At 40.6% G+C, this 27,966-nt stretch overlaps 1 protein-coding gene across 1 annotated transcript in view; it reads right to left on the minus strand.

The window, feature by feature from the left end:
* Positions 1-24,043: 24,043 nt before the first annotated feature.
* calcrla (calcitonin receptor-like a) overlaps positions 24,044-27,966 on the minus strand; it is a 33,246-nt gene continuing 29,323 nt past the window's right edge. The window contains exon 13 of the mRNA XM_079277157.1: positions 24,044-27,871. Within this exon, the coding sequence (XP_079133283.1) occupies positions 27,650-27,871 (222 nt within the window). The 3' untranslated portion in view covers positions 24,044-27,649. The remainder of the gene's footprint in view (positions 27,872-27,966) is intronic.

Below are 27,966 nucleotides of genomic sequence, written 5' to 3' on the forward strand. Positions count from 1 at the left end.
TTCCAGTCAGGCTTTCGACAGCACCACAGTACTGAAACTGCTCTTGTTAAGGTTTTCAATGACATCCACTTAAACATAGACAATGGCAGAAGTTCAGTCTTAGTGTTACTGGATCTCAGTGCTGCATTCGACACGGTCGACCATGCCATACTCCTAGAAAGACTAAACATCTGGGTGGGACTCTCTGGCACAGCACTTAACTGGTTTGAATCCTACTTGAAGGACCGAGAATACTTTGTGTCTGTGGCTGATTACACATCAGAGCTGACTAAAATTACATGTGGTGTTCCCCAAGGTTCAATACTGGGGCCTCTTCTGTTCAACATCTACATGCTTCCACTAGCTCAGATTATGGAAAGCAACAAAGTGTGTTATCATAATTATGCAGACGACACACAAATCTACATAACTATGTCACCAGGGGACTATAATCCCATACAAGGGCTGGGTAACTGCATTGAACAAATCAACATCTGGATGTGCCAGAATTTTCTTCAATTAAACAAAGATAAAACAGAAGTAATTGTTTTTGGTACCAAGGATGAACAATTGAAAATCACCGCTCAGCTTCAGTCACTGATGTTAAAACCCACAAACCAAGCCAGAAATCTAGGTGTAGTTATGGATTCAGACCTCAACCTGAACAGCCATATCAAGACAATTACAAAATCAGCTTACTATCACCTGAAGAATATATCAAGGATTAGAGGATTTATGTCTCAACAGGATTTGGAAAAACTTGTCCACGCATTTATCTTCAGCAGACTGGACTACTGTAATGGTGTGTTTACAGGTCTCTGTAAAAAGTCCGTCAGAAAGCTGCAGCTGATTCAGAACGCTGCAGCTCGAGTCCTCACTAAGACCAGGAGGGTGGATCATATCACCCCAGCTCTGATGTATTTGCACTGGCTTCCTGTCCAACAAAGAATTGACTTTAAAATCCTACTGTTGGTTTACAAAGCACTGAATGATTTAGGGCCAAAATACATCTCTGATCTGCTGCTACCTTACGAACCATCCACCCTCAGGTCGTCTGGGACCGGTCTACTATCTGTTCCCAGAGTCAGAACTAAACATGGAGAAGCAGCGTTCAGTTTTTCTGCTCCACATATCTGGAACAAAGTCCCAGAAAGCTGCAGGTCTGCTGAGACCCTCAGCTCATTTAAATCAAGATTGAAGACTTTTCTGTTTGCTGCTGCCTTTAATTGAACCACATTCAATATAATATATTAATCAATTTCCTGCATTTCTGCATTTTACTACTGTATTTTATTTCTTACACTGTTCTTAATTGCTGTTAAATTTCCTTTTCTTTTGCCTTATGTTTTGATGCTTTTAATGGTTTTAAAAGGACTGCACAATATATCGCCATTTCCTCCGGGACCGAGTTCGTGCAAGGCGTACACTATAAAACGCAGATCGGCAGAGATCTTTTCCAGACGTGGTTTGTGTGCGAGTAATTGCAGAATTGCGGCAGTGTATGGTTGATTGCGTGCAGCCCAATGTCTCAGGGAGACATCGATTCAAATTTAGAAAGTGTACAATATGTCGCCATTTCCTCCGGGACGAGTTCGTGCAAGGCGTACACTATAAAACGCAGATCGGCAGAGATCTTTTCCAGACGTGGTTTGTGTGCGAGTAATTGCAGAATTGCGGCAGTGTATGGTTGATTGCGTGCAGCGTAATGTCTCAGGGAGACATCAATTATTGTTTCAATGTATGTTTTAAATCTCTTTTACTTTTTACTACTGAATTTTATTTCTTACACTGTTTCTTTAATTGTTTTTAAATCTCCTTTTCTTTTGCCTTATGTTTTGATGCTTTTAATGGTTGTATGTGAAGCACTTTGAATTACCTTGTTGTTGAAATGTGCTATACAAATAAACTTGCCTTGCTGTCTATATTTGTGAAATTAATTTGAGAAATGTATTCAGAATAGTGTTTTGCTTTGAGATTCAGCATGCACAGTAGAGCAGTGAAAACCTGTTTCCTTAATCAAACCATCCATATACAGTTTTTTCAGTCTGTTTCCCTTTAAGGACTGAAACTTTATATTTTAGGACTTCCGTTTTCTGTTCCAAAATATTCCCATAGACATCTGTGTTTTGAGTGAGAGTGGATGCACCTGTTGGTGTCTAGCTTGGACAAGGACAAGGAAGTTAGAGCAACAATATTGTTAGAATGCGAGAGACAGCGGTTTCCCCTATAATATTTCCTAAAACGTTGGTACACTCTTCCTCTGGGAAGAATAATCTCTATGTTAAACAATTTCTGTCATCAAAACATAATGATATCTGAGCTGGCAGAATGAGAGAAGTCAGTGTGGCCTTGTGAGACAAATGCAGATGCATGCAGCCATAATGGATTATCATATCATTCATTTTAAGCCTAAACACAATTGTTGTGCTAGAATGAGAAACCTGGTATGAAACATTACCACTTTGCTCCTGAACTTAAATGTAATTACATGTCTTCCTTGACCTTTTTACAGTCAGTATCATAATAACGTCATGGTATTAGCTGAGACAAAACAAAAGGAAAGATTGGAGGCAAAAACAAATCACCTCAGAGTAGTGGGCTAAAGTTACACACCAATAATGTCATCTTGCTATGTCCTTTGGTGCGAGAATAAATAGCTCATGCATTTAATTATTTGAGATAGCCATGTGTAATAAGCTGTGATGGCTAGACTAGTTAGAACTGTTCTTAATACAGTTTTGACAAGTGTCAGTGAGAGGTCACAGCTGCATGAGCTGAGCCGTGTGCAGACATCTGCAGGATTCACAGCTCTCAGGTCAGAGATCACAGAATGTCTACAGCCCAGCTAAAAGCAAGGGATACAAGGCTTTCTCAAGTACACAAAGAAAATTCCATAAAATTAAACAAACAAAAACAACAGAAAGTTGACATGTTGTCAACCGACTGGAGAATAAGCGCCTCCAACTCTTCAACTCTTAATATTACATTCTTAAACTTAGACCACCATTAAAGGGCTGCAAGGATCGCTGTAGCATGATCAAGCCTTTCATAGTTCAATAGATGCCAAGAATTATTTTTATTATTATTTTCACAAGCTGTAGACAAGAGGCGGATAAACAATGGGTCTCAAAAGACAGTACATAGCACAACCAGTCTCCAACTGTGAGAACAACACAAATGTGTACCTTATACTTCAGGCATCAGTTTTCATTCAGACACGTAATGAGCATTGATGGCGAGGTCACAGTAACAGCTGAGGGGAATCCCAATACTAATTAGTCCCCCGACAGTGGATCCATATCCATTGCTAAAACACTAAAAATGAGAACCGTGACACATTAAGGGAGAAATGTGAGGATCAAGTATCTACAATGTCTACATTTTTAACTGGTTATTTTTTATGGACTCAATTAAGCTGGCCAGTGAGCACATAGACAGTGCTCAGCTCAGAGCAGCTCAGATCTGGTCTGGAAACACACATAACTGCACGTTATGCAATAACTCTCTCAGGAAGTCGCTTCACGTCTTGTGGATTGTGGGAATTCCTGCACAAGAAAGATGACTCGACGAATGGCGTGGTATCGCTTGTCAGAATGTTTTAGCCCTATCGTCTCTTGTTTTCACGTAAACAGATTGTACTTGCCCATCACAGCAGTGACACAAGCTAATTCCCCACTGTGCACTGTTACTCATATACACCTCATTAACTGGATTGAAACTGACACACTTTCCCTCAAGTAAAGAAATATGGGCGGAGGGGTACCACACTCTGAGCAGCCAATATGGATCCTTGATTCCCATATTCGATCAACACAGCACTCAGGAAAATGAACTGACAATGTAGAAGCTCCCATTAACACTTTATCAGGGAGGGATCTGTCTTCAGGGTTAGAAAGAACATTTACATGTCTGTCCATTGAATGAGATTGGCTTACCTTGCCTCAAGTCCTGGATGTCGACTGAGTTCAGTAGCACCTCATCAAAAGTGGAAGGAAGTTCGAATCATATCCTTACATCTAGGGCTGGGCGATAAATCGATTTAATCGATTAATTCGAATGTGTGCTTTAAGGCGATGTGTTTTATTGAAAATCGAGAAAATCGCCCCCACCCCTTTTTCCCGTAGTAGAGTGCGCGCGCATTGTTTACAAACTAAAACAATGGCGGCCAGCAGCTTCACTGCTGCCGCCGCCACCTCACAAAAACAACCCAGCATTTTGGAGACATTCACCAACTGTACTCCGCATGAGAAGAAGAGTGCCCGGTGGAAAGCCATCACGGATGCAGTCGCGATGTATATCGCAAAAGATATGGTGCCCATATACACCGTGGAAAAGCCGGGGTTTATTCACCGTCTCAAAGCTTTGGACCCCAGGTACGTGCTACCAAGCCGTAAACATTTTTCTGACGTTGCCTTGCCTCGGCTGTACAATAGTACACGCCAAAGGATCTCTGCGGAGCTGGAGGGGATGTCATTCTACTCCGCAACAACTGACCTGTGGTCCAGCAGGTTGACCCAGACACCGATCCACTTGACTGGTGGAAGCGTCACCAACTTAACTTTCCAAGGCTAAGTACTTTAGCAAAGAAATACCTCTCTGTGCCAGCTACAAGTGCCCCCTCTGAGAGGCTTTTCAGTGTGTGGGGGGGGGCATTGTTACATGCCACCGTGCATGCCTGAAGCCAGAGGTAGTAGACAGGCTTGTCTTCCTGGCAAAAAATATTTAGAAAAAACATGCACTACTGTTTAATACTGTTGGTTATGTTGTGAATGCACTTGATTTTGTTTACATGCACTTATTTACTGTGCAAAATATGTTATGTTGATGTTAGATCAGATGTTGCACTTTTGAAAATGTGAATGTTAAAGGGTCATATACATTTTATTTCATGCTGTGTTTGTATCAGTGTATTCAGTTAGAAAAGCTTACTGTAAAAAGTTACATTTGCACAGTTGTTTACAATGGAAGGCTACTATTTAATGCCATTTAATGTTATGTTTAATTTAATTTTATATTTAAATGATTCAGGCAAACAAAAGAGTGACCAAATACTTTTTGTATACTACAGGCACCTTTCTACAATGTTCAGGTTTTGTTTGCACTTTATTTTTATCAACCTACTTGGGAAAATCATCACAAAATAAAAGAAAAAATTGTTTTCAACAGCTTCTGTCATCTGCAAAAAATTTTGGGGGAAAAAAATCGATTTAAATCGTGAATCGGATTTTTTGTAAAAAAATCGGAGATTTTTTTTTTAGGCCATATCGCCCAGCCCTACTTACATCTATTGTAGCATACAGAGCTATGTTTTCTGCAATGTATGCATCATTTTACATCCATTTTTAAAAAGCCACAGTGTGTGAAGTTGAATATGTTTGCTATAATCTTGCTCATTTGTTCAATAAATTATGAAATGATATTGCTATTTAAATTGCATGTAGGGGTGACTGTTTAGTGAGAGAGTCATTTATCTTCAAAAAAAGTGAATAGTGTATTTAGCCTCTTTAAGGAGAAGTTATAGGATCTCATAGCCATTCAGGTGGGTAGTTTCATTTATAAAGAAGTATCATATTGTATAAGCTTATGATGTGTAAAATAGCTCATCATATGTAAAATATTAAATTTTAGCTGTTAAAAAAATGTCGTGGAAAGTTGCTCTTTAAAAGTAGTTGAGTTCATATTATAATTCCCTCAAAATTGTAACTACATACAGAACTTGAGTAAATGTACTTACTAACATTCATCCAGAGGCCCATTTAGGATTTAGCACTGGTGGATTGATCCATGGTTCATTCTTGGTCTGGAGCACATGGAAGCAGTGGATTGTACTTAAAATAGTAAAGTAAGTATGGATATCAGATTCTCTCTGCATTACTTTTATCTGTTTGGGAATTTAGGTCATGATGACAATAAAGATGATGTTCAGGGGTCTGTTTTGCTATTTGTCCTGTTTTATAATGCGTCATTACTGCATTCTCTGTTTTTGTCTGTAACGGTTCGTCCATCACAATTTACTGAATGCGGGAGAAAATCGCCCTGAAAAGTTCCTTGTACTCCGGCTGGTGAAAGTCCTCCATGTCTGTCAGAGCAGGACAAGCGGCGGCAAGAGATGCAGTGTGGACCGACTTAAAAAAATTTGTCTTCAGATTAATTTGGCATTTGTACAATGGCTGTGAACACCCTTAGCACCGAAGTTCCAGAGATAATGAGTACGTGTGTATTGTTATATCTATTTTTCCCAGCCAGATGAATAACAGCAACACATGTAACATTCCAATGTATTATTAAACATTAACTTACTTACTAAATGTGTTGAGATTGAATGAGAGGTGAATTGTTTTTGTAATCTGTGTTTATTTGCCCACTTCGTGCATAAAGGGAATCATTGAATTCTTGGGACAAGTGCAAATTCTTCAGTTGCAGACCTCCACGCAGCATCGCAAGATTGCCTTCTCAGAGGAGAGGAGGGCCCGATTCATTGGAAAACAATTCAGTTTTCAGTCGTTATTTCCCACCAATTAAAGAAAAAGTAGCTCAATCTTCATTAGTGGCACTTCCCTAAGCAAGGGAGTTCTAGTATCTCTAGATTCTATCTCTAGATAGAAAGTGAGATGGAGAGGAAGTTGAGGGCAAGCTTTGCACAAGACTGTTGTGTTGACAGCTTAACTCTCTATTCATCACTCCATCTACACTCCAACCCTCACTTATGGTCATGAGCTTTGGGTAGTGACCGAAAGAATGAGATCACGGACACAAGCGACCAAAGTGAGCTTCCTTCGTAGGGTAGCTGGTTTCAGCCTTAGAGATATAGGGTGAGGAGCTCAGACATCCGGAGGCAGCTCGGAGTAGAGCCGCTGCTCCTTCGTGTCAAAAGGGGCCAGATTCTGTGATTTGGCAGGCATGCCCATGGGTATGAAGCCCCGGGGTAAATCCAGAACATGCTGGAGAGATATATATCTTGTCTGGCTTGGGAACGCCTCAGGGTCCCCCAGGAAGTGCTGGAAAACATTGTTGGGGAGAGGGACGTCTAGAATTCCCGGATAAGCCTGCTGTCCCTGCGACTCAGCCCCAGATAAGCCGAAGATAATTAACAGATGGATGGATGGATGAATGAATAGTGCCGCCGAGAGCAAAAAGGTGTCTATGCATTGACCTTTAATAAACCTTTAAACCTCCACATTCAGTCAGAACACAATTTAGAATACGAAGGTATAATAGACCTGAGAGGCAGCCCGTTATCTAATATGCCAGACCCACAATCATTCCTAACATTAAAATAAAGTCAAGAAAGCAACCAAAACGTTGTGACTGAGTGTAATCTGGGGTTTTGCATAATCTTTCAATATCTACGTTTTTGTCACGGGCTGAGAGAAAAACAAAAATAACAAGCGTTTTTACAGGCATCTCTCCTATATATCACAGACTTTTACAGACATGGTCACTTCATTGCAGTTAAACAAAGCAGGCTTCCAAAACAGAAGTTCAGGAAAGCTAAGGGGAAGCAAAATAAGAAAACAGGGTGTCCAGCATGCTCCAGGTCCAAAATAAAGTGCACGGAAACTTTATTTTCAACACACACAGGAAGTTTCCAAGGCCATCCCCAGCGCAGGCACACCACGTAGGCTGTTAATTCCATTTAATACCAACACCAACTCCCATTTCCTTTCAACAGTTGCTGTGAGTCTGTTTAAGAGGTTGGGTTGGCTCGCTGTATCTTGTTTCACATGACACTTCACTGCCACTCGAAGAGCACTATGGGATGCAGCTAATCCCTGAGGTAGATGTTGCGCAAAGTCCTAGAGACCGGCTGAATGGAAGACATCAGAACGTTTGGTTTCAATGTTGAATGTGAGAGGGGATCTGGGTGGTCCAGATTATTGTACTGTCATAGTTTTTTTTTTTGGACAATGCAATGAGTGGTTTAATGGTTAAACACTCATAGGAGGACTAACAGTATTTTACATCGCTTTCAGCCATGACGCCCTGTTTCTATCTGAGCAACATATAATGCACTTTACAACCAAAACTGTACGATCGAAAAAGGCGGGTTAAAAAAGGGTTTTGGTTCCACAGATTTGACCAAAGAGACACTTCTGTCTGTATCAGTGTCTCTTAGTTTGTTTTAGCTCCACCTTATCCTTCCTGCCCATCCTACCAATTGCCTTGAGGACACAAAGCGTTCTCATCTTCACTCACCACACCTACATCTCACAGCCAAAGTGTATTCATCTTTCGAGAGCCTCTCATATTTTCCATTTCAGGCTCACCCATATCATCATTTTGAAGTCATCCAGTTCATCCTTGAGTTTCTCCAGGTTTGTGCTCTTGAAAGGATGCTGACAAAACAGCTGGGAAATTCATTTTAAATTTGTAAAAGATATTGTGAGAACTAGACAATGCAACATCAATCTTATGTTATTTCTGCATCATCTACAGTATGAATGAGAATGGCATGGGGAATCCATGAAGGCCTTTTTTCATAAAGGGCGACCATTCAAAAGACGGTTGTCCTTTGATGTATTTTATCCTGCTCTGCTATTTAAAGAGCTCAATATGGAACACTTTGTAGTGCATTTTTAACTTAGAAAACTAGCTGTGTTTACAGACAAAGATACATATAGTTTAATAGGCAGTGGTGACTCAACTGAACAGATGGAAATACATGCAATACTGTAAATGGTTTAGAGATGCCACAATCTTAAATATATACTATATGAGAATTGAACAAATATACTAAGACATAATATAATTTTTTTGATAACTTTGGGATATAGGCGATACATGGCTTCTATAAACCTTGGATAACAAATAATGTTTTAAATACCAACATGAGAAAATACACTCAACTTGACATTTTTGCATTTTAAATGATTCTAAAAATGAACCCTGAATATCATTGTGGTGTATAGAAAATACAAGTATCAGACCCACACAGAGCACATTATTTCCCAAATCTAACAGTCACTGTAGCTGTCAGACAAAGATTGTATCAGCAAATCGCAGAGGCAGGAAACAGATTGTGACGGAAACAATGATGCTTACGGTAAATCATATTGTAACAATCATTTGAGACAGAAAAAGGCCTGAATAGAGTCATTGACTTTTGTATGTGATGGAGCTTAGATGAACATGAACTGCTCGGCTGCCAACGACACAGTAGATATAAACAGACTGGCATAAGAAGGCATGCTTTGCCCTGTAGATTTTAGCTGCTCGATGACAAACCAAATGTCATACAATGTCGTCCGACACTGGTTACAATAACCTCAACAAAGCCCCAGACTTTAATGACAAGGGAGGTCTTTTGACCATCAAAGCGACCTATTTGGCTCATTCTCATGGGCATTTTCTGATCTGCCACTGCTATAGTTCAAGCTACTATCAATATGTTTATATTTCCAATGGATTTAATAACTATGTGGATGTGAAAAGCATGATGAGTATCACTCTGCTCTGCAGTCCCCATCAGCAATAAAAAGTGTTCTGGTGTCTTTCAGCGTATTGTTCAAGCAACTTCACTGGAATTCCCAGCTGTACCAGACAGCTGTTTTCAGAATGCAACTCTAATATGCTACGATACACTACTACAGTACCTACCCAGCATAAAATGAGTTGAAATATGCATGCTCTGATTTTGGTGTAGATTTTGGTGTAGTTCCCCAAATCCCAAGATGTAGCTGTATCATGCCCACCATTTGGTGAAAGATGTGTAACGTGTAATGTGAAACAGCACCCGACAATGCCCCCAAAAAACATAAACTGGGAGCACTTTGAGTTTGTTTTGTTTGATTTTCAAGCACGATCCCAATGTGTATATGTTTTTTGGTCTGTTGATCCACTGCTGTGGTCCAAACGGAAATATCCCAACGAAATTTGGAAATATTGCCATTAAATTTGCTACGCATATCCATGTTGTTGCATATGATAAATCTTAATGGCTTTGATAATACCCTGACTTAATCTTGAATGCTTCCATGTGGTTGGTGATTGTGGTTTTTAGTGATATGTCTCACCAACTATTGGCTGGAATGGCGCACAGAAGATGCTGAATTCGCCAATGCCCTGTGGTAGCTCTGGGTAAAAAGCATTTCCTTTTAAAGTTAAGAGGCAGTGTAATCTGATGAGACAGCCGGTTAAACTCCAGATGAGCCCGACTGTAGCCTCAGGTTCTCCAGCCTTTTTCTTTTATAAGCAGTTTTTCTGGCTGCAGATTAAAGACAAATGATTTGGCCTTTGCCATTAGGCCTTGTCAACTTTAAAACAACTTGCATGATGCTCAGTCAGACTAAATGTGTTATCTTTTATGTGTAAGATGTCATTTTCACAGACTCCATGAAGTTTTCTTTTTACAATTGAACATAATATAGATTTCCTATTAGACCTGGTCTGTTCCACTGGAATCCCCATCAACCACCTCTTTGGCTCTGACCTCACCATCTCCGACCACCTAGCCATCATCATGGAGATCGACATCCCCATCCCAGAACCCAAACAAACACGCACCATCACTCTCCGTAATATCAACTCTGTCTGGCTCTCATCCCTGTCAGCCTGTCTCACAGAAAAATTCTCCACCTTCACCCCCTCTTTTAGCCCCTCCCCAATAGACCTGGTCGACCTCTACAATAACACACTATCCTCCTGCCTTGATCAGCTTGCCCCTCTCAAAACCAGAACTGTCTCTTTCACCCACACCGCTCCCTGGTTTACCACTGAACTCCGAAAACGAGAACTAGATCGGCTCTCCAATAAAACCAGCCTCACAGTACACACCCTGGCTGACAAGGAATACATGCAATACAAACTGGCTCTCAATAATGCACGCTCCGTCTACTACTCTGGCATCATCCACTCCGGTTCCACCAACAACAAGTTTATTTTCTCCACAATAAATAAACATCTCAGACTTATGGACAATCTCTTGCACTTCTTCACAGTTAAGACATGTAACTCCTTCCTGTCATTCTACAAAGCATCTACAACCAACAGGCCACTTCTAGCCCCGCCCCCCCAACCCTGTATCTGTCAATTCCACCCTATGACCGAGCACTCTCCCAATTCTCCCTAATCTCGCCCTCACAGCAAAAAAATACAGTTCACTATTCTCATCATTACATACAAAGCCCTTCACAACATCGCCCCTTCATAGCTTTCGGACCGCCTACATCGACACGCTCCCACCAGCAACCTCAGATCTGCCGATGCCAACCTTCTTACCCCCCCCCCCTACTCTGTCCAACCATCACACCAGGGGGAACAGGGCCTTCTCTTTGCTGCGCTACATAATTAAAATGTACTATTATTGATAGAATAGCAAGCTATTGGTGAGCCAATCATTTATCAGGGAGAGGCGTGGAAACAGTTGATCTTTTCCATGGTAGTGATCACTATTATTATTCCTCATGTTGGGGTATCACTGTGCTGCAGTGTGTCATTTCAGGAACCATCTCATATCGAGACTTGATGTTTTGCTGAACATGGAGCAATCTTTGAAAGGCCTTTTTTGTGGCTTTTTTTTAAACAACACGCATCACTTGTACAATGCAGAATTAATAAATGCACATCCACTGAACAGCAAAATCAATTAAGGACTTGATTTCATATGTTGTGCATGATCATTGAGTGGGGGTGGCTGGACTATTCCTGAAACCCATCAAAACCCGTGTGTTGAGCACTTGAAATCGTGGGTGTCTCTGTTGCCTTTTTTTTCTCCATAATCTAAGTGTGAGAGCAAATTCTATTTTCCCTGAGTTGACTGTCACTTTAAGTGGGCTCACAGGTCATGTGAGTCATTGTTATGATGAGTCATTCATGCTGCAGTGCTGAAACTAACTCTGCATCAGATACAGAGTTTATTTTCTACCAAACACTAAATTAAATATCTATTTTTATAATATCATCGATAAGTTTATTATTCAGGGTTCCTAAAATATAAAGCATCCAGTTGGCATGATTGTTTCATGACAAATGTGACAAACCTTAACATAAAAAAAGAATTTGTAATGTACTACTGCTAAGACTCAACAACTAAGTCCACTAACTTATTGCTTTTCTGGAGCTTTCAATCACCTCATATGGTTTTCATCAGGTGACAGAGTTGTATCAGTTGTAGTGGAGATGGATGTGTTTACATGCAAGCATCTGTTATGGTGTCATAGCAATTTTAGGACTTATCCGGGGGATGAAACTATTGTTTATCAACAGATCTCCATGGCAACTGAGTCAGCTCCATCCACTGGGATACAGTTGAAAGCTCCAGGAAAAGCGTAACTTCGGTTGGGGCGTGTGTCGAGAGAAAATTTTATTACACGTGAAGAAATGGTTGATTTGTGCACATGTGTCATGGTCTGGTATTTTGGAGAGTCCTTCACACTTGGCATGCCTTATGTGAGGAGGCGCTGGGTGTCTGCAGATTAAGATAAGATGAAGACCTTGTAGATGTTCCCGAGTCTCGACCGAGGGTTACACAACATTGTATTGCCGCCTTCCTGTTGGTGTGATTATACGTGATTCTGTATGACGTATGGTAGACTGCATGAAGCTGAGTGAATATAATATTTTACATTATTGGTAAGTCTGCATACGAGCTGTACCAAGATATGGTTTGTCTCAACTTATGTGTTCAAGTAAGGTCAACTGAAGCTCATCAGGAGTCTTTTATTTATCTCAGGGATGGTTTTCACAGTTTTCCAGATCAGCTTGCTTTAGCACACCACTTCCAGTCGAAAAGACAAAAACCAAGACAGTCAAACGCACTCATTATGCCGGATGCTGCACCCTTGCTTTATTAATCATTCCATTCTTAAAATGGAATTCTAACTCAAAACTAATCCTATCTGCATTTATATCTCTGAGTCATAAACCTGCACTTGAAAAACCCCAAACTCCTACATTGTAGGATGTGTTGTATAAGCATGTGTCTTCCTCATGTAAATAAGATGTTTTAAAGTGCTGTCCCTAGAAAGGAAGACCACTTAGGATGAAAGCTGCTTTGGCAGTAAGTAGTGGCATAGTGCTTTCCTAAGTTTAAAAAGCTTCATAAAGTACTTGAGAAATCAAAGCAGTGATATAGAATGTTATATTTCGTTGTCTAGGTTAAGTAATAGGTTCCCGTCTCTGTTTTAAGTAAAAAGATCTACTTGTGTGAATCAGACTTCAGTACAACTGATTTTGCTAATATTTATTTTAGAGATCACCTGACATCATCTATAACCTTTAGACCTTTAGACTCCACCAAACAGATTAGACAAGGGTAATCATTTGTAAACACCGATTGTGAGTATATGCTAGTATGCATTGCAAATCAAGCCAAAACTACTTATTTTATGAGGTTTTAAAGCAACGATAAACTTGTAACTTTTTCTTTTATTCAGTCTGCCCTCTGATGCCAAGCTCTGCTGCACTCCCACAATGAGGTCAACATTAATTCAATATCATTTCCTTAATTGCATTCAATTGGGAGCAAAGGTAAATAAATAGAGCAGAGATTTTGTAAGCAACACATCCTCTGTTTACAAAGATGTCTAATCGGGGGATGTGCAGAAGATTCAACAAGGGAGGACTTGGTTTCTTTTTCCAACTTGGAAAGGACAAAGCATGGCGACTCAGTAAACCGACAGATATAATCTACAACCATGAATTCAAACCACGTTTTTAAAAACAATTAAACCATGACATCAGTTCAGCAGGAGTGAACATTTTTTTCTACATTTCTATAAATGTCTATATTGTATCTTCCATGTATTATCATTATTTCAACCTAAAATGTATTTTAAACATAAGAGCAAACTGTTACATTTAGGATTTGCTCATAGGTCTGTTGCTCTTAATGTGAGCAAAAGACGTAGATCCTCGGGTGGTTGCGAGATAAATCTGACGGGGTCGCGGGATGATTAATGAGATGAGAAAGAACAAAACAAAACATCACCGCTACACATAAATTCCACTTATTTTTTCTGGCTTTTCTCAATCTTTGCTGTTTTGTTAGAGTGAAATGCCGGCGACTTCTACACCATCAGAACTGTAAAACCTAAAAACAGAACCATCTGATGAAAGTTCCTGCAGCTCATAGACCACCTGTGATGAGGGGTTACAAATTGGCAGAACCAAGCTATGAAGGGTCATTGACCAAAAGGGGTGTGAACTGGTGCATTCGGAAGAATATATATCTGTATTTAACGTTAATTTGCCGTGTTGCATTGTGCACACACAGCACATTTGAAGGGAAGACATAAACACCCCTATGAAAAATCTTTTTAGTTTTACGGTTCCTGTTTGTTAGAGGCTTTAATTCATTTTATGGACTATATGATAACATCCACTATTTGGTTAGCTGTTTATTTAGACCAGGTGAAGCTTGTGGCACATATATCTTATATGTATATATGTATCTTGAGAACACATTTAGAGCCGTGTATGGTCAGGCATATGCATGTCTTTAAGGTGCTCTGATCATAGTTTGCTGGTTGCTCCTCGCTCCAGGCTCAAGACCGTGTGCAATGTGCCGCTGCCCCTGACATGGACATTCAATACACTTTAAATTAACAAGCAAACAGAGCTCTGTACAGCAGCCGGCTCTGCGGACTGAGTTGACCATGTCATTAACTAAGTTTACTTATGCTGATGGATGTTTCGATTGATGCAGCTAGATTCATAATCTTCTTTGTCTCACTGGAAGATGGAGCTTTATCAGGGTGCATGCTTATCTCTCTTATTGGCATGACCAATTGAGGTTCACAACAAGCTGGTTGGGACACATGGATCTTACTGATCAGCTCGTAATTAAATAAAGAGCCATCTCCTCCAGTTATGTTTGCCATATGGCTCTACACTGTGTGGCTCTGTGTGTGTGTGACAAGGTAGAAGCCCACACAAGGTTATACTCAAAGCAAACATCATTTATTAGACTAAGGTTAACAAAAAAACAAACAATGGATGGTGTCATTCATTGTCAACTATGAAAGCAATGCATGGATGGGTGTTCTGTGTGCTGTGGAGGCGTTGCGGTGCAAAACAAAGACAATGATGCAGGGGGAATGCTAGGACGGGGGAGCCAGAGTGAACACATGGACCAGTATTTATAGCTGAAATGCCCAGGTGAGCCTCATCAGCAGACAGCACCCTCCCATGTCAGCCTATTGCCCGCTGACGTTGGCCAGGACAGCCAACAAAACAGTCAAGCAACTGTATTATTGTTATTATTTGTTATGAATCTATCTGGTCAATTGAGTCTTGTGCGCTGAAGAGGCGACTGCATACACTGTAGTACTGTTGACCAATAGGTTTATTGGAGCAGGGCAAGATGACAACAAACTATAATGAGTTAACAAGGTTCATCAGGATTGCCAATGTGGCAAATGCTGTAAACAAATACATTGTGTCTTCTCACCACGATCCCATTTCCTATATAATCCTGTTCACTTTTTTAAAAATCAAATATATTTCAATACATTTATTTGAATTGGAATATTACTGACTTCCTTGCTCTCAAGAAAATGGACTGTAGAGTTGTTTTTGTTTCCAAATTGCTACCCGACTACGCACTAGCATGGCTTACATTTGGGAGGAGAAAAAATAACTTTCTTTACATCAACAAGCAAAGAGGGTCTCCACACTGAGAGGCAGTAGTTTCCCACAATTGCAGGAAGAATCTTTAGTGCTCGTGGCCCTCTCACTAAGGAGCAACCTGGGCAGACATTTCCTCGTGTGATAGCAGAGCTGCAGTTTGTCTCGTTAGCAGACGTCCTGGATATTCGGCTCCATAAACAAGCCACTTCTTCACCTTTTCTCTACTTAACTGGGAAGGATGTGTGCAAATTGTTGAACATTCCAGCATGCATTGCTGAATGACAGATTTTACTTCACGAAAAACTTGTTTTGTCTTCACGAAGCAAGAGGAACTCATTGTTAAACAGTCAATGAAGCCAGACTCAAAGACAACATCCATTCAGTTGAATGGGTGAAAAACCTGTAAAATACACAATAGACATGGGGTACATTGCTTTGATCAGTCAACTCCATTGTAAAGCTTTTTGCAGCAGAGTGCTGATATCCACAAATACGTCCATAATGTTAACAGACATTTGGCCAAGGCTCTACACTTGGCCACATGTCTGTTGACAGATTGGAGACCAAACATATTTAATGTCAGCCTTCAACAACTCATCAGTGGGGCTCATACAAAAACAAAGTAGGCTCAAAACCCAGAGTACTAACCATCCATATCCAGGAAACGTAACAACTCCCGCTTAGTGGAGGGAACAGGAAATGCAAGTATTGCCAAAACGTTGGCATGAATTAGAGAAGGTTACTCTACGTGGAAATGAAAATATCTATACGGAAAAAATAACAAGGTGATTGAAGGTGGAGATGAATTATTTAGTTTGTTCACAATTATTCTTTTCAATTTGTGCAGACCAAGTATGTACAATGTATGTACCCCATCTCATCTCGACATTTCACTCTGGATCAAAGTAGTGCACCCCGCTGCTGGCATAATTAGAAACACATGCACCACATGCAGATGTACCCATTTTTATAGAAATAGAACAGCAATCAAAATATGCATATCACTTGAAAAGATCTCGGTTTACTACACTTTTTACGATTTTGAGTTGATCTTGCTCTCCAATCAGAATTGGAAGTATTGCTGCTGCTCTTGGTGTTAGTTCAACTGCTGATCTCTTTCGAGTTCCAGGCGACAGATTTAGCAAGGAATTAAATCTCTAAACCTCTGGTGTCAAATCCAAGGGCACAGGAAGTATGGCCGTTACAGCACACAGTGAGTGTATATTCGTTGCCATGGACACAAATGCACAACATGAATGGGTTTGCAAAACCCCACGATTTAAATGTATGGCATTACTACTTATCAATAGGGAAGTTTATTTGCACTGCACAGACATGCAACATGCACACTATTCACACACTTTGCAAAGACGGAAACATGCACATATGCTGCACACACATATGAAGACACACACGGCTCTCATTACACACACGCAACAACTATGCCAAGGCCTACCCTTCTATTCTCACTTTCTGCAGCGTCCGTGCCACTCTTACGAAACACCTGTCATCACACTCCCCAATGTCAGCTTTTTACCGCTGATGTGCAATACTAGCGAGCATGGTGGATATATTGAGTTGAGCCCACTTATTTATAGATATTTAGGACAATCTTTCTATATTTTAGTAAATGGTGAAACGACTTGCGTTGACATAGCTCCTTTCTAGTGTTCCGATCACTCAAAGTGTTTTTCATTTTATGCGTACAGTTACCCCATTAACACACACATTCATCCACTGATGGCAGAGGCTGCCATCCAAGGTGCCCGGCCAGCCTGCTCATCAGGATCTAATTTAAATGCTCCTCTCTTCATGCACCGATGGCACAGCCTTAGGGAGCAATTTGGGGGTCGTTATCTTTCCCAAGGATAACTTCGACATGGACGACCCCCCTGTATGCCCTGAGCCACAGCTCCCCTTGTTTTGAGACAAATACAAGATGAAATCACAAATCAAAGCATAACTATAACTGTTTATGAAAGTGAAAGATGTGACACAGCCAGATGCACACACAGGTAATGACTTTGTTTGCACCTCTGGCAGATTGCACTGCAATCAGTAAGTTTATTAGTATGTGAACAACAACCACACCATTCTAACCCAAACTCTATTCTTATGCTGCATTCCAGACGTTCAAAAATGACAATGGAATGCTTTTTAAAGTCGGTGATCCTACTTCTAATCTTGGGGCAAATCCAGCTACCCCGACTTCAGGAAGAAGTCATCAACTATGAGGCAAGATAAAGTATATTTGTCTGTATTTAATTCAAATAAAACATATTATCACATAATAAAACTTGCTCTGCATGTAATTGAATGTCAAAATATCAAAAATAGTGCAGAGGCTGTACTGCTGAGATTTAAACCGTGTGTACACTTGACAGAGAAACATCAGTGCGTCACGGTCAGCGATGGGTTTTGTTTACATATGGCATAGTGCACCTGGAATGCTTGGAGGTCAGAGGTTGGAAACTGCGACCTCCGAGTTGTCTGGAACGCAGCATAACTATGCTACGTAAACTGACACGCCATCCCTGACGCGTCCAAAACCGACCCTAGAGGGGTACCTGTAGAGACTCATAGTTTGAAGCTTAGGGCCACTGACAAAGTGCTGGTATTTGACGAGTCGGGAGTGAGAATGTGTTGTCTTCCTCCCTTACTGGTCTCCTCTATCTATAGGGTCACATTAGTGGGCTCCAACTTCCTGCAAGCACCAGGCATCAGATCTGTAGGAGCAGGGCTTTTTAATAAAACTCCACCTGCATCTCTCTGGAACTTATGAGACAATTAACCAAACATAAAAACATGTTCTAAATGTGTATTACTCAGAATATTATTTTAATCATCATTGACTTAATTAAATTCCCTTCAATTGAAAAAAAAAACAAAAAAACATTGCACTGCCTCACCATTATACATCCTGTAAGCCCCCTGGGTGTTTCCCAAGGAATGGGAAGGCTTGGTGAACCCCTCACCCCACTTACAGTCAGAGGGCAAGAAGCAACAGCAAGACTCTGATATCTGCACCTGTCCATGCTGTGAACCCAAGGAGGAGTATAAAAATAAGTTTGTGAGGGTTTAGAAAGAGATGGAGAGATAGACAGTGAGGAGAGGAATAGGTCAGATAGACTCAGGCTCAATTTCCTGGTACATTACGTTGCTTATGTAATAACTTTAAACACAGCTAGCCTCCTCACTTGATCTGAATTTACCCCTATATTAAATACGGTGGGATAAACATTCAATATTTCACAACGGGAAGAATTATCAACATGAAAATTAATTGTACACAACATGAAGAAATGAATAAGAACAGATAGTTTGGATGTTTGCAACAGCTAAGCTAAAGATAAGATGTTTTCTTAAATGAGCATGTAAACAAGATAAAACTAGAGACCATCTTATGATGGAATCAAACCAGTTGCCAAATCGGACAAGGGGCGTAAAGTTGGGGGCCAATGGCCCCTTCCCTACTTCCTACCACTTACGTCCGGTGTCCTCGCTTGGATCATACCAATCGAACTCGGCCTTCATTTTGATCTCAAGTACACACCTGTAAAGCTTTGTGAGTGTCCACAGACAGACAGACAGACATTTACTCAAAAACTCTTCTGTTGTAGTTCCCTCTACAGTCGTTGTCGCATCAGGTAATCATCATGTTAGCATGTTAAGATAATGAACATTAAAAGCACAAGCCCAAACAACAGTCTAGGGCTAGGCTGACAAAATGCAAACACTGATGTAACATAGAGTGGGTCTGATAGGCTGTTTCTGAAGATGACCTAAAATGGCCAGTACACAGAGCATAAGTCCATGTTCGCAGAGCAACAAGAAACATTCATGTGTATTACAGCCTGCATTTGCACCATCTGTGAGCTCAGTGGTTGGTCTCTCTTTACCAAATTCGCATTACATTAGGTTGCAGTTATCTTTGTGGTGTGAGTCCTCCATGGTTTCCAAGGAGCTGGAGGAAGCTGCTGGGGGAAACGGTCTTTGAGTTGCTCTACTTGTCTGTGGCCACCATGACCCTGATCAGGATAAGTGACTCGAAAATCTGAACAGATGAACAGACGGATGGCAAGATAGATGTATGGTTGATAGTAATAACCTCGGAGGCAGTCGAGTGATGTGGCTCTGTCTGCCGATGGGAGGAACAGGCTGGCCCGTGCCACATAAAGTAACTGCTGATATCAGTAATAAAAACACTGTAACCACAGGCCGCTTCGGCCTAGAATGGATTGGCGGTTCGGGAGTCTTACCTAACTTCCCAATTGGCGAATATTGCGAATTTGCGCTCGTTAAACTGTGTTTAAGACTAGTTAATGAGCTCATTGACTTACTGGCCTACGAAATGATTTTGAATAAAAGTTCTTAATTTGTACGTCGTATACACAAGCCAAAACCAAATCTGAGTGTACAAATGCTTCATTAATGAGGGCTGTGTTATCTCAATATAAAATGAATACTCCCCTCTGAGTATCCACCTTAACATTTGCAGGATGAGATGTTCTTTCGAAAAAAGTTCTTCCAACAGTTCTGCCCGGGGTTGCGTAACATTCTTTATAAAAGCCTCATGTATGACCCGTTAACAGTCATTTCTGAGATTCCCCAAAGGTAAACAATCATGCTCAGCATCTTTCCAGTGAAGTTGGCTTTTCTCCTACATATACACAACATCAGCTATCTGTACAAGACAGGGTAAATGTTTTCATTTCGCTAAAGGCCTCCCTTCGTCCCCGTTTCCTCTGCTGTCAAGAGGTGTGCGGGATGGGGGTTGATTAGATAGCGGCACGCACATTGGGGCCCACTCATCCTGTGGAGCCTTTTCAGTGTGTTGCAGTGACGGCTGGAGACTACACTGTTGTGTTGAAATTAATTAAAACCTGTCTTACCATTGCACTCCTAAGTAAGGGGAGAAATATAGGTCTTCCATGAGAAGCTCATGCACTAATACTGCAACCAAGCACTGTGAGGAATGCAACATCTCTTTGGTTTGGAGGTATACTGCCACAATTTTCAAATATCTTTTCCTTTGTCTGCATTGGAATTCCCACTCATTTCACAGAGCCAGTCACTGGATTCATATCTCAGTCTTGATGTGCTCGACTCATTGATAAGTTGGACTTCAGTTCAGGCCAATAAGCATCCATTGCCCAGAGAAAATGTCCACTACTTCCATGCTTATACTGTATATTTTAAACATCAATATTGCCCCTGTGGGAGTGAAGAAAATGGGTTGAGGGAGTCTGCTTATCTTTGCTGTATCTCCCCTTGAGTTATTGATGGAGGATCAAATGAAAGCTAGAAGGTTTAATGCAACAAGAACACCACCTGGCACTGCAGCAGGTACTGTATACTAAAGAGCCAGTAATCAGTCTATAAAGTCTGTTTGTGGCAGATAAACATACTGCAGAGACTTCAAATTGAAAACTGGTTTGAGTTTTAGGATGATACATTGTTACTTTAAATATATTGATTAAAGCCTCTTTAATGAAGCACATATATCTTGGCCATAAACAGCCTTAGGGTTCACATGTTGCGTCTAAAAACGAGTAAAAAACGCCAGCCTCTTCCATCGTTTTATCTCAGATGCCATTTACCAGACACTAGTAAGACAGATGGTAAAGCTCTGGGTAGCCCTGCACTAAAATGATGAACATCTCTTCAATACAGGTATTATAAACTGGTATCTTCGAAAGAAAGAAGAGATATCTGCCAGCTGTGACTGGTTGTTCCTTGCCACATGACATGCGGTGTCTGCTGCAGAGTGTAACTATTTTATCTTGGGGTGCAACCCAAAATAGGCACTTGGGAGCTCTTGTGCGCCTCGACAGCGGTTGCTGTCGCTTCATTGGAAGCCAGAAATGGACTTGAGGGAAGAAAAACGCTGCATGTGAACAGACATATCCCATACACTAGTATGGCAGTACTATGACAGTAGTATGTCAGACAGCAGTGTTTTTGATAAGGGTGTGCATTCTTAGTCTTAAAGGCACTCAACAAAATTTTAGGGCAACTGTTGTTGTCCAAAGTAGCACATGTTGGAATATTTTATGCCATTCAATCCTGATGCTCTAATCCTCCTCGAGAATACATTCATATCCGTGCATGAAGGAAAAGCTCTCCTGCTCCAGTCAACAAGTGTAAATGAGAGAACAATGTACCGGTAATAGCCCCCATGTTGCGCAGTGTACATATGTATCACTGCATTTGAGGCTAAGTGCAGGCGACAGCGGCCTAAAGCAGCCTTCCCTTTACCAGTCACCAGCCAGTGGTGTGCAGCACTTACATATTCAGGTTACGGAAGGGGGAGACAAGCCACCAGCCAGCAGGGGAAAAGACATGAAATGTTTGTTCACATTGAATTACAGGAAAATGTGTGCCTCAAACATTTTTTGCTCAGGTGACTCAGGTGACTTGTGGTTTGGTTCTGAGCTGCCACATGCGGAAAAGTTGGATAAGGGTCATAAGAAATGTCAGCTCAGGCTGGTTGGAGGCAGTGGAGCAGAAGAAAACGAGTGGTACAGGGAGTTATAATTGGACAAAATGGGATACAGAGGGGGCTGGTGGTGGAAACGTGTGTTGTTCTACAGACTACAGTCAGAGCGTTGTGGATGAACTTTGGATGAACTCAGAGCAGCTTATGAAATGACAATGTGAACATATTCTTGTGGAGCGATGCATTACTGTAAACAAGAACTGTCCACTGCTCTAGTGGACTTCTTTGTTTTAAAGCATGTACTGAAAAAAAAGACAATGACAACAAACCATTAGGGTCTATTTGTGCACAGTTTCTGGAGCATGGGGATGGAATGTAATGGCAATATTGTGCAACGACAAAATATGCCACTTTTGCATGTTTTAACAGCCCTGCATTTACACATCTTATAACTTAATGAACAATATAACACCATAAATATTCCATGGCGGCTTCACTTTGGAAATTAATAATGCACAGCGTTTAATTTGTTACATCAACAGCCTCAATGATGTATTATATTACGTCCAAATCAGTGAGAGGAAATTCAATGAGGTACGGCACTCAACAGGCGTATAAGAGTGGCTCCAAAAGATATGTTACAATACAAAACAAAGTATTCAAAAATCACAACGGATGGTCACCCCATGAGTCAAACAATGAAATGTTCGCCTGTGTTTTACTCAAAAATAAAATGAATCTCATGCTGTGACAGGAGTGTATTCGTTAAGTCTAACCTTCATTTATTCATTTAAACCACAATATTGCAAGATGAGAACTTCTGTCATGATACACATATAAGCAGACAATCATATTGAATTGTCACCCACCTACACCATGGCCAATCATTTGTTTTATTAAGCTCCTCAAAAAGTCACGATGAGGAGAGTTAAATAAAAGGGGACATAAATGAGCATCAGAGACACATTTCCACTAAATATAACACCACATTCAACTTATAAAGTATATTCAACAACTTCTATGGTAACCTTTTTGAAACTCTGTGAGGTTGCTGCAGCATTGAGTGATAATATATACTTCATGTACAAATATGTAACTTATAAGTGCTTAAATATGTACTTATATCTCAGGGCTTTTTCTCTACTCTGCAACATTTCAATAATAAGGTGTCCAGCCCTTTACTATACACGTCAAAAGATGCTGCTGTTCTGAACATTTATCCTCACAGTCACAGTCTAAATGCATTGTTCACAAGAGGGATTGAATTGGATAATTTGTATTATTAAGATGCCAATCATAATCCCCTTTTATCACATAATTTTTTTTAACAGTCTCAAACTCCTCACTACCAAAGGGATTGGGGGATTTGACGGTCACTGTGGGGATTCTTTGCCAGTGTGGCAGATGTTTCTCATTACAAGGCTCCACCGTAGAGGTGTCAAGTCAGTTACATCGTGTTCTTAAGATTTGGCAGACTTGACTTCGACACTCAACTCATATTGTATACAGTCAGTGAGACGGGCATGAAGGATATTAAAATGTTCGTAGGTCTCGAATGCTCCGCTAAATGGATTTGCTCGGGTGGTTGAAGATTGAGGCGGGACAAGACCTTTAATAACCTGACCAGACCGGCATAGTGGCATTATGACGAGTAGTGAAATGATAAGGTGCGCGATTAATTAACTGGCACGGTGTAGTACTGAGACATAAAGCAGCTGTGCACCCTTGATTGTCACTTATGAAGTGAAGATTTGAATCACTAGCAATGTTAACTCACTGGGGCTGGACCAACCTTCCAGCCTGGTCTGCTAAAAAACAACGTTCCCATGCAATGACACCGTATTGTCAATTAATTTATTCGAGAGGACACGTTGTTTTTAACATAGGCCTTTCACAAATGCGTTTAAATTCATAGTCTGGGAAGGAGCATGGGTTGGATGGGGAGGTCACTCAGGAGGAAGAAACCAAAAGTCAACATCAACTCAAGCCGGAGATACTTGCTTTTCAACCACTTCTTTCGGCTGGTGCTGTGCCATTAGTATGCAGATACACACAAGATTGTAATCTAATTGTTTAATTCAGTGAAATAATAAAAAACACACATTGTACGTATACATATGTATATATACATATGTATAAATATAGAACCAGTTACAATCAAACAGTGAGGAGTCAATGTGTCGGGACTACCAAAGTTAAATACAGTACAGTAAAACTACACACATTGCCCTTGATGCTTTCGTTGTACTTGTACAACATATCGCCAAGTGTCACAGGGGACGTTACAAACCCTTTGGAGAGCCATATGAAAATATATCATACATAAAATACTGTACACAACCAAAATAATACTTATACGAGTTAATACATTTGACAGAAGCCTCTAGCTTTTGCACATTTGTGATTAAATTGCTGTAGCTTCATAAAAGATTGTGATGCATCCACTTCACAATACATGCCTTGGTTCATGAAGACTTCATTGAACATGAATTGCTTGCTGCAAATCAGAACTGTGACAGGCAGAAATGTGATCTGTATAGTTTACGATTCAATGGAGTAACTGTCCTGCAGATCTGACATAAAACAAAAGTATAAACTGTATGCGTGATAATGACACCTGTTGCTAAGAATACTGAGAATATATTCCCGTGTCTGAAATGAACCCTTTGCCTCAAACATAGCAAAGAGTACTCTTTTTCCACAGGGGAAAATAATATATACACCTACATTTCTTGAAAATATGTCTCTACCTGTTGTGTGTGGACTCAAATGCTGTAAGTCATCACAGCCGTATTAATGACGAGAATATTTGAAACATTCAAAATGATTGTAAAAGAAAATGACCCATCAAAGACAAAAGTAACTGACACAGGATTGTGAATTTCTTTGTTTTAAATACTCATTGAAATCGGAAAGAAAACACGCCCTCTGGAACGGTGAATGTTTCAGGAAACATTTATGTCTGTTCTGGTAAATATGGCATGAACATCTCACACAGAAGGCAGTGATACTTTTCTTTCTTCACTTTTCAAATACAGGCTAAATAGAAAGGTGGACATACTCCACCGAGGATGATGACAAATAATATGGGCAGACAGATAAGAGTAGCTCGTTGCAAGCTATTTCACACCCTCCCTTTTTTTAAAACATACAAGTAGAACAAACACCTTCTGTATCAACATCCCACACACTGTCACATAAAGACGGTCGCTTCGTGGTTGAATATGCGTCAGAGTATAAGGTACTCATAAATACTGTATATAGAAATCATGCACACACACACACACACACACACACGTTCAACTTCCCCTCTTCTCAGACACGCTAGATTTACAAAAGAATATTACATCGGATGACACACAGCCTGCTTTAGCTAAATGCTTTTCAAAGGATGGTTGTTGCAGTACTATTTATGTTTTTGCACAGTTTCTTGTGAGACCTGATAATATCATTACCTCTGACTAAGGCGTGTGTTCAGACTGACATTAGCACTACAAAAATGCATCTCCCTCGTTTATTTCAACGAGGTCAGCTCGCCCTGGCAAAAAAAGCCAAACCTGACAGAATGAAATCCAGCAACATCTGGAGGCACACTGCATTGGCCAATCAAATAGGTGCAAGTGTATTTCAGGAATGTCGACTGTACACCTCAAAATCAGAGGAGACAGAGGATGCAATTAGTTCCACCATGGTCTACAACTCAGAGTTGTACAATATTTCCTCACGGTGTTATTATTCGCGAGTGTCTTGGTTGTTTGATAAGCCTTGAAGAACGGGTTTGGATTTTGTCCAATCTATTTCAACACAAAACTCACATGTAAGGCTGTTTTCATTCACTGTTTGTAGCTATACCTACGACAAGTAATGCATAATAATGTGTATATAACCCACGTAATCAATTCGTATTGTGAGCCAGGACAGGTAATGTAAAGTTTGAGTAGGTAGGTGATCGGGGGGGGGGGGTGTTACATTTTCCAGGAGACCGCCTTTGGTGCCCCGTCTGAAAGCTCAAGTCAGCGTTGGCTTATTTGTCACGTTACTTTCATACTTAAGTAACCCCACTTCTGTAGTTATTTTATCCCAAACCCCGATCTTTTCCTAAACCTGACCAAGTAGTTTTGTCGCCGAAACACCGTAGGGGATTGTGCACAGTTTGGCTGTACATTCGTAGGAAAACACACAAAAAAGCCCTCTCGGAAAATATCATACGAACCGTTGTATGCTAGGATATGTTGTACATTGATGCTGAAAGACTTGTCGGTCAGCAAGTAACTAGCAGGTACAAACTCACTTGATTTGGTTAACAACATTAGCATCAGGTGAACATTTTCTCTGAGTTTCTGCACCAGGGACTGTGGATTTTCGTCCCAACAGTGTAGTTGCACTATGATGGGATTGATTCACGGCCAATACGAACAGAGGGAAATAATTCAGCAACCAATAACCCTTTGAATAATATGCAAGTATTGTGTGAAAATGGACCTGGAAAATCCAAACCTTTTCTTTAAAATTCATGGATGTATCACTCAAACTGGCATTGCTGGTTCATTCTTGACTACAGCGCTGTTTTAAGTCTGAACACCTGGTAATGCTTATATAGTGGTTATATCTAAAGAATCTCAGAGGAGTAAGGCTAAAGAGAGCAGCGAAGGGGAATGTGATACCTATGTGTTGAAAGAAAAGTCTTCTAACTTCACTGTTACATTCAGGTGTAATGAGTGTATATTGGAGTACATGTGATTTCAAGATGGCTGCTCGTGATAATATTGTGTTTACAAGTTACATTACAACCTATCATGTGGTTTACAGGATGCACAGGATCACTTAAACACGCTCAAATATTAGCATGATAAAAATTTCTAGCTAACGGTACAATTCCGTAAATCATCTGCATGAACTGCACACGTAGAAACAAACAAGAAATACACAGAACATTTACATGAAGCTGGCAACAAGTCGTATTCGACTCATTTTGAAAACATGTAGCATGTCAACTTCAATAAATACTGTATGGTATTTATTACTTCTTCATTCAATAAACAATTATATGTTCAGATAAATTAAGTTTAACATGTGAAAGATATAATATAGCTGTAATATATTGTTATGCACCTGTTAGACGTCCTATCTTCGTTCTAATTCTATTTAAAAATTTAAAATTAAATAAATGAGGCAAGCAAGATTTCTTGGTTTGGCACTAACCATGTCAACATTTTTTTACAGTGTAACCAAAGGCTTTTTTTGTGCACAACATGACCCCAAACGGACAGTCAAGCAGTTAATATGAATCCATTTAAAAACAATTTTGTCAGGCAGAAAAGTCGCAACAATATTGTGATTATCAGAGTGCATCTTAGGTCAAGTGAAGCAGTTCAGTGTCAAATTGCAGACAAAACACAGTGCAGGAATAGTTGTATCAAGCTGTACAACCGTACAGTACTGTTAAAGGGTCGGTGTGACAGAGAGGTGACGATTTCCTTCAGGCGGCTGGGAGCCTGGGTATACAATCCATATCCTCACTCATTGCTTCCGATATTGTATGTAAAGGAAGAGGTGAGTATCCCTGGTTGACACTGCGCTCCAAACATGCTGCAGTTTTTAAGGAGGGGAATGGGGGGGGGGGGGGGGGGGGGCGCTTGGCAGGGCTTGGAAGGAGCATTGTGGTCAGGCGAAAGGGCTGTCTGACTTTAAGATAGAGGCGTCGGCGTCGTGGCAGCCCTTGCCGTTCATGTGTTCTGTGTGGCTGTCGATGCTGTAGCAACCCTGTACCTCTGTGATGGAGGAAGCTGTATAGGAGGCTGAACGCATGGCATCCGAGTGGTTTCCTACGCTGCTTCCAAACTGGATATTATACTGGTTCCAGTGCCTCCTCAAAACCGCTTGGACCTACCCAGAGAAATCACATATCACATATTAATGGGCCTGCTAATGAATCATTAGCTAAGACACGCTTTAAGCATTTAAAGTAAAAGTGCAACATT

This window comes from Melanostigma gelatinosum (assembly GCF_949748355.1).
Source record: "Melanostigma gelatinosum genome assembly, chromosome: 10".
Lineage (NCBI taxonomy): Eukaryota > Metazoa > Chordata > Actinopteri > Perciformes > Zoarcidae > Melanostigma > Melanostigma gelatinosum.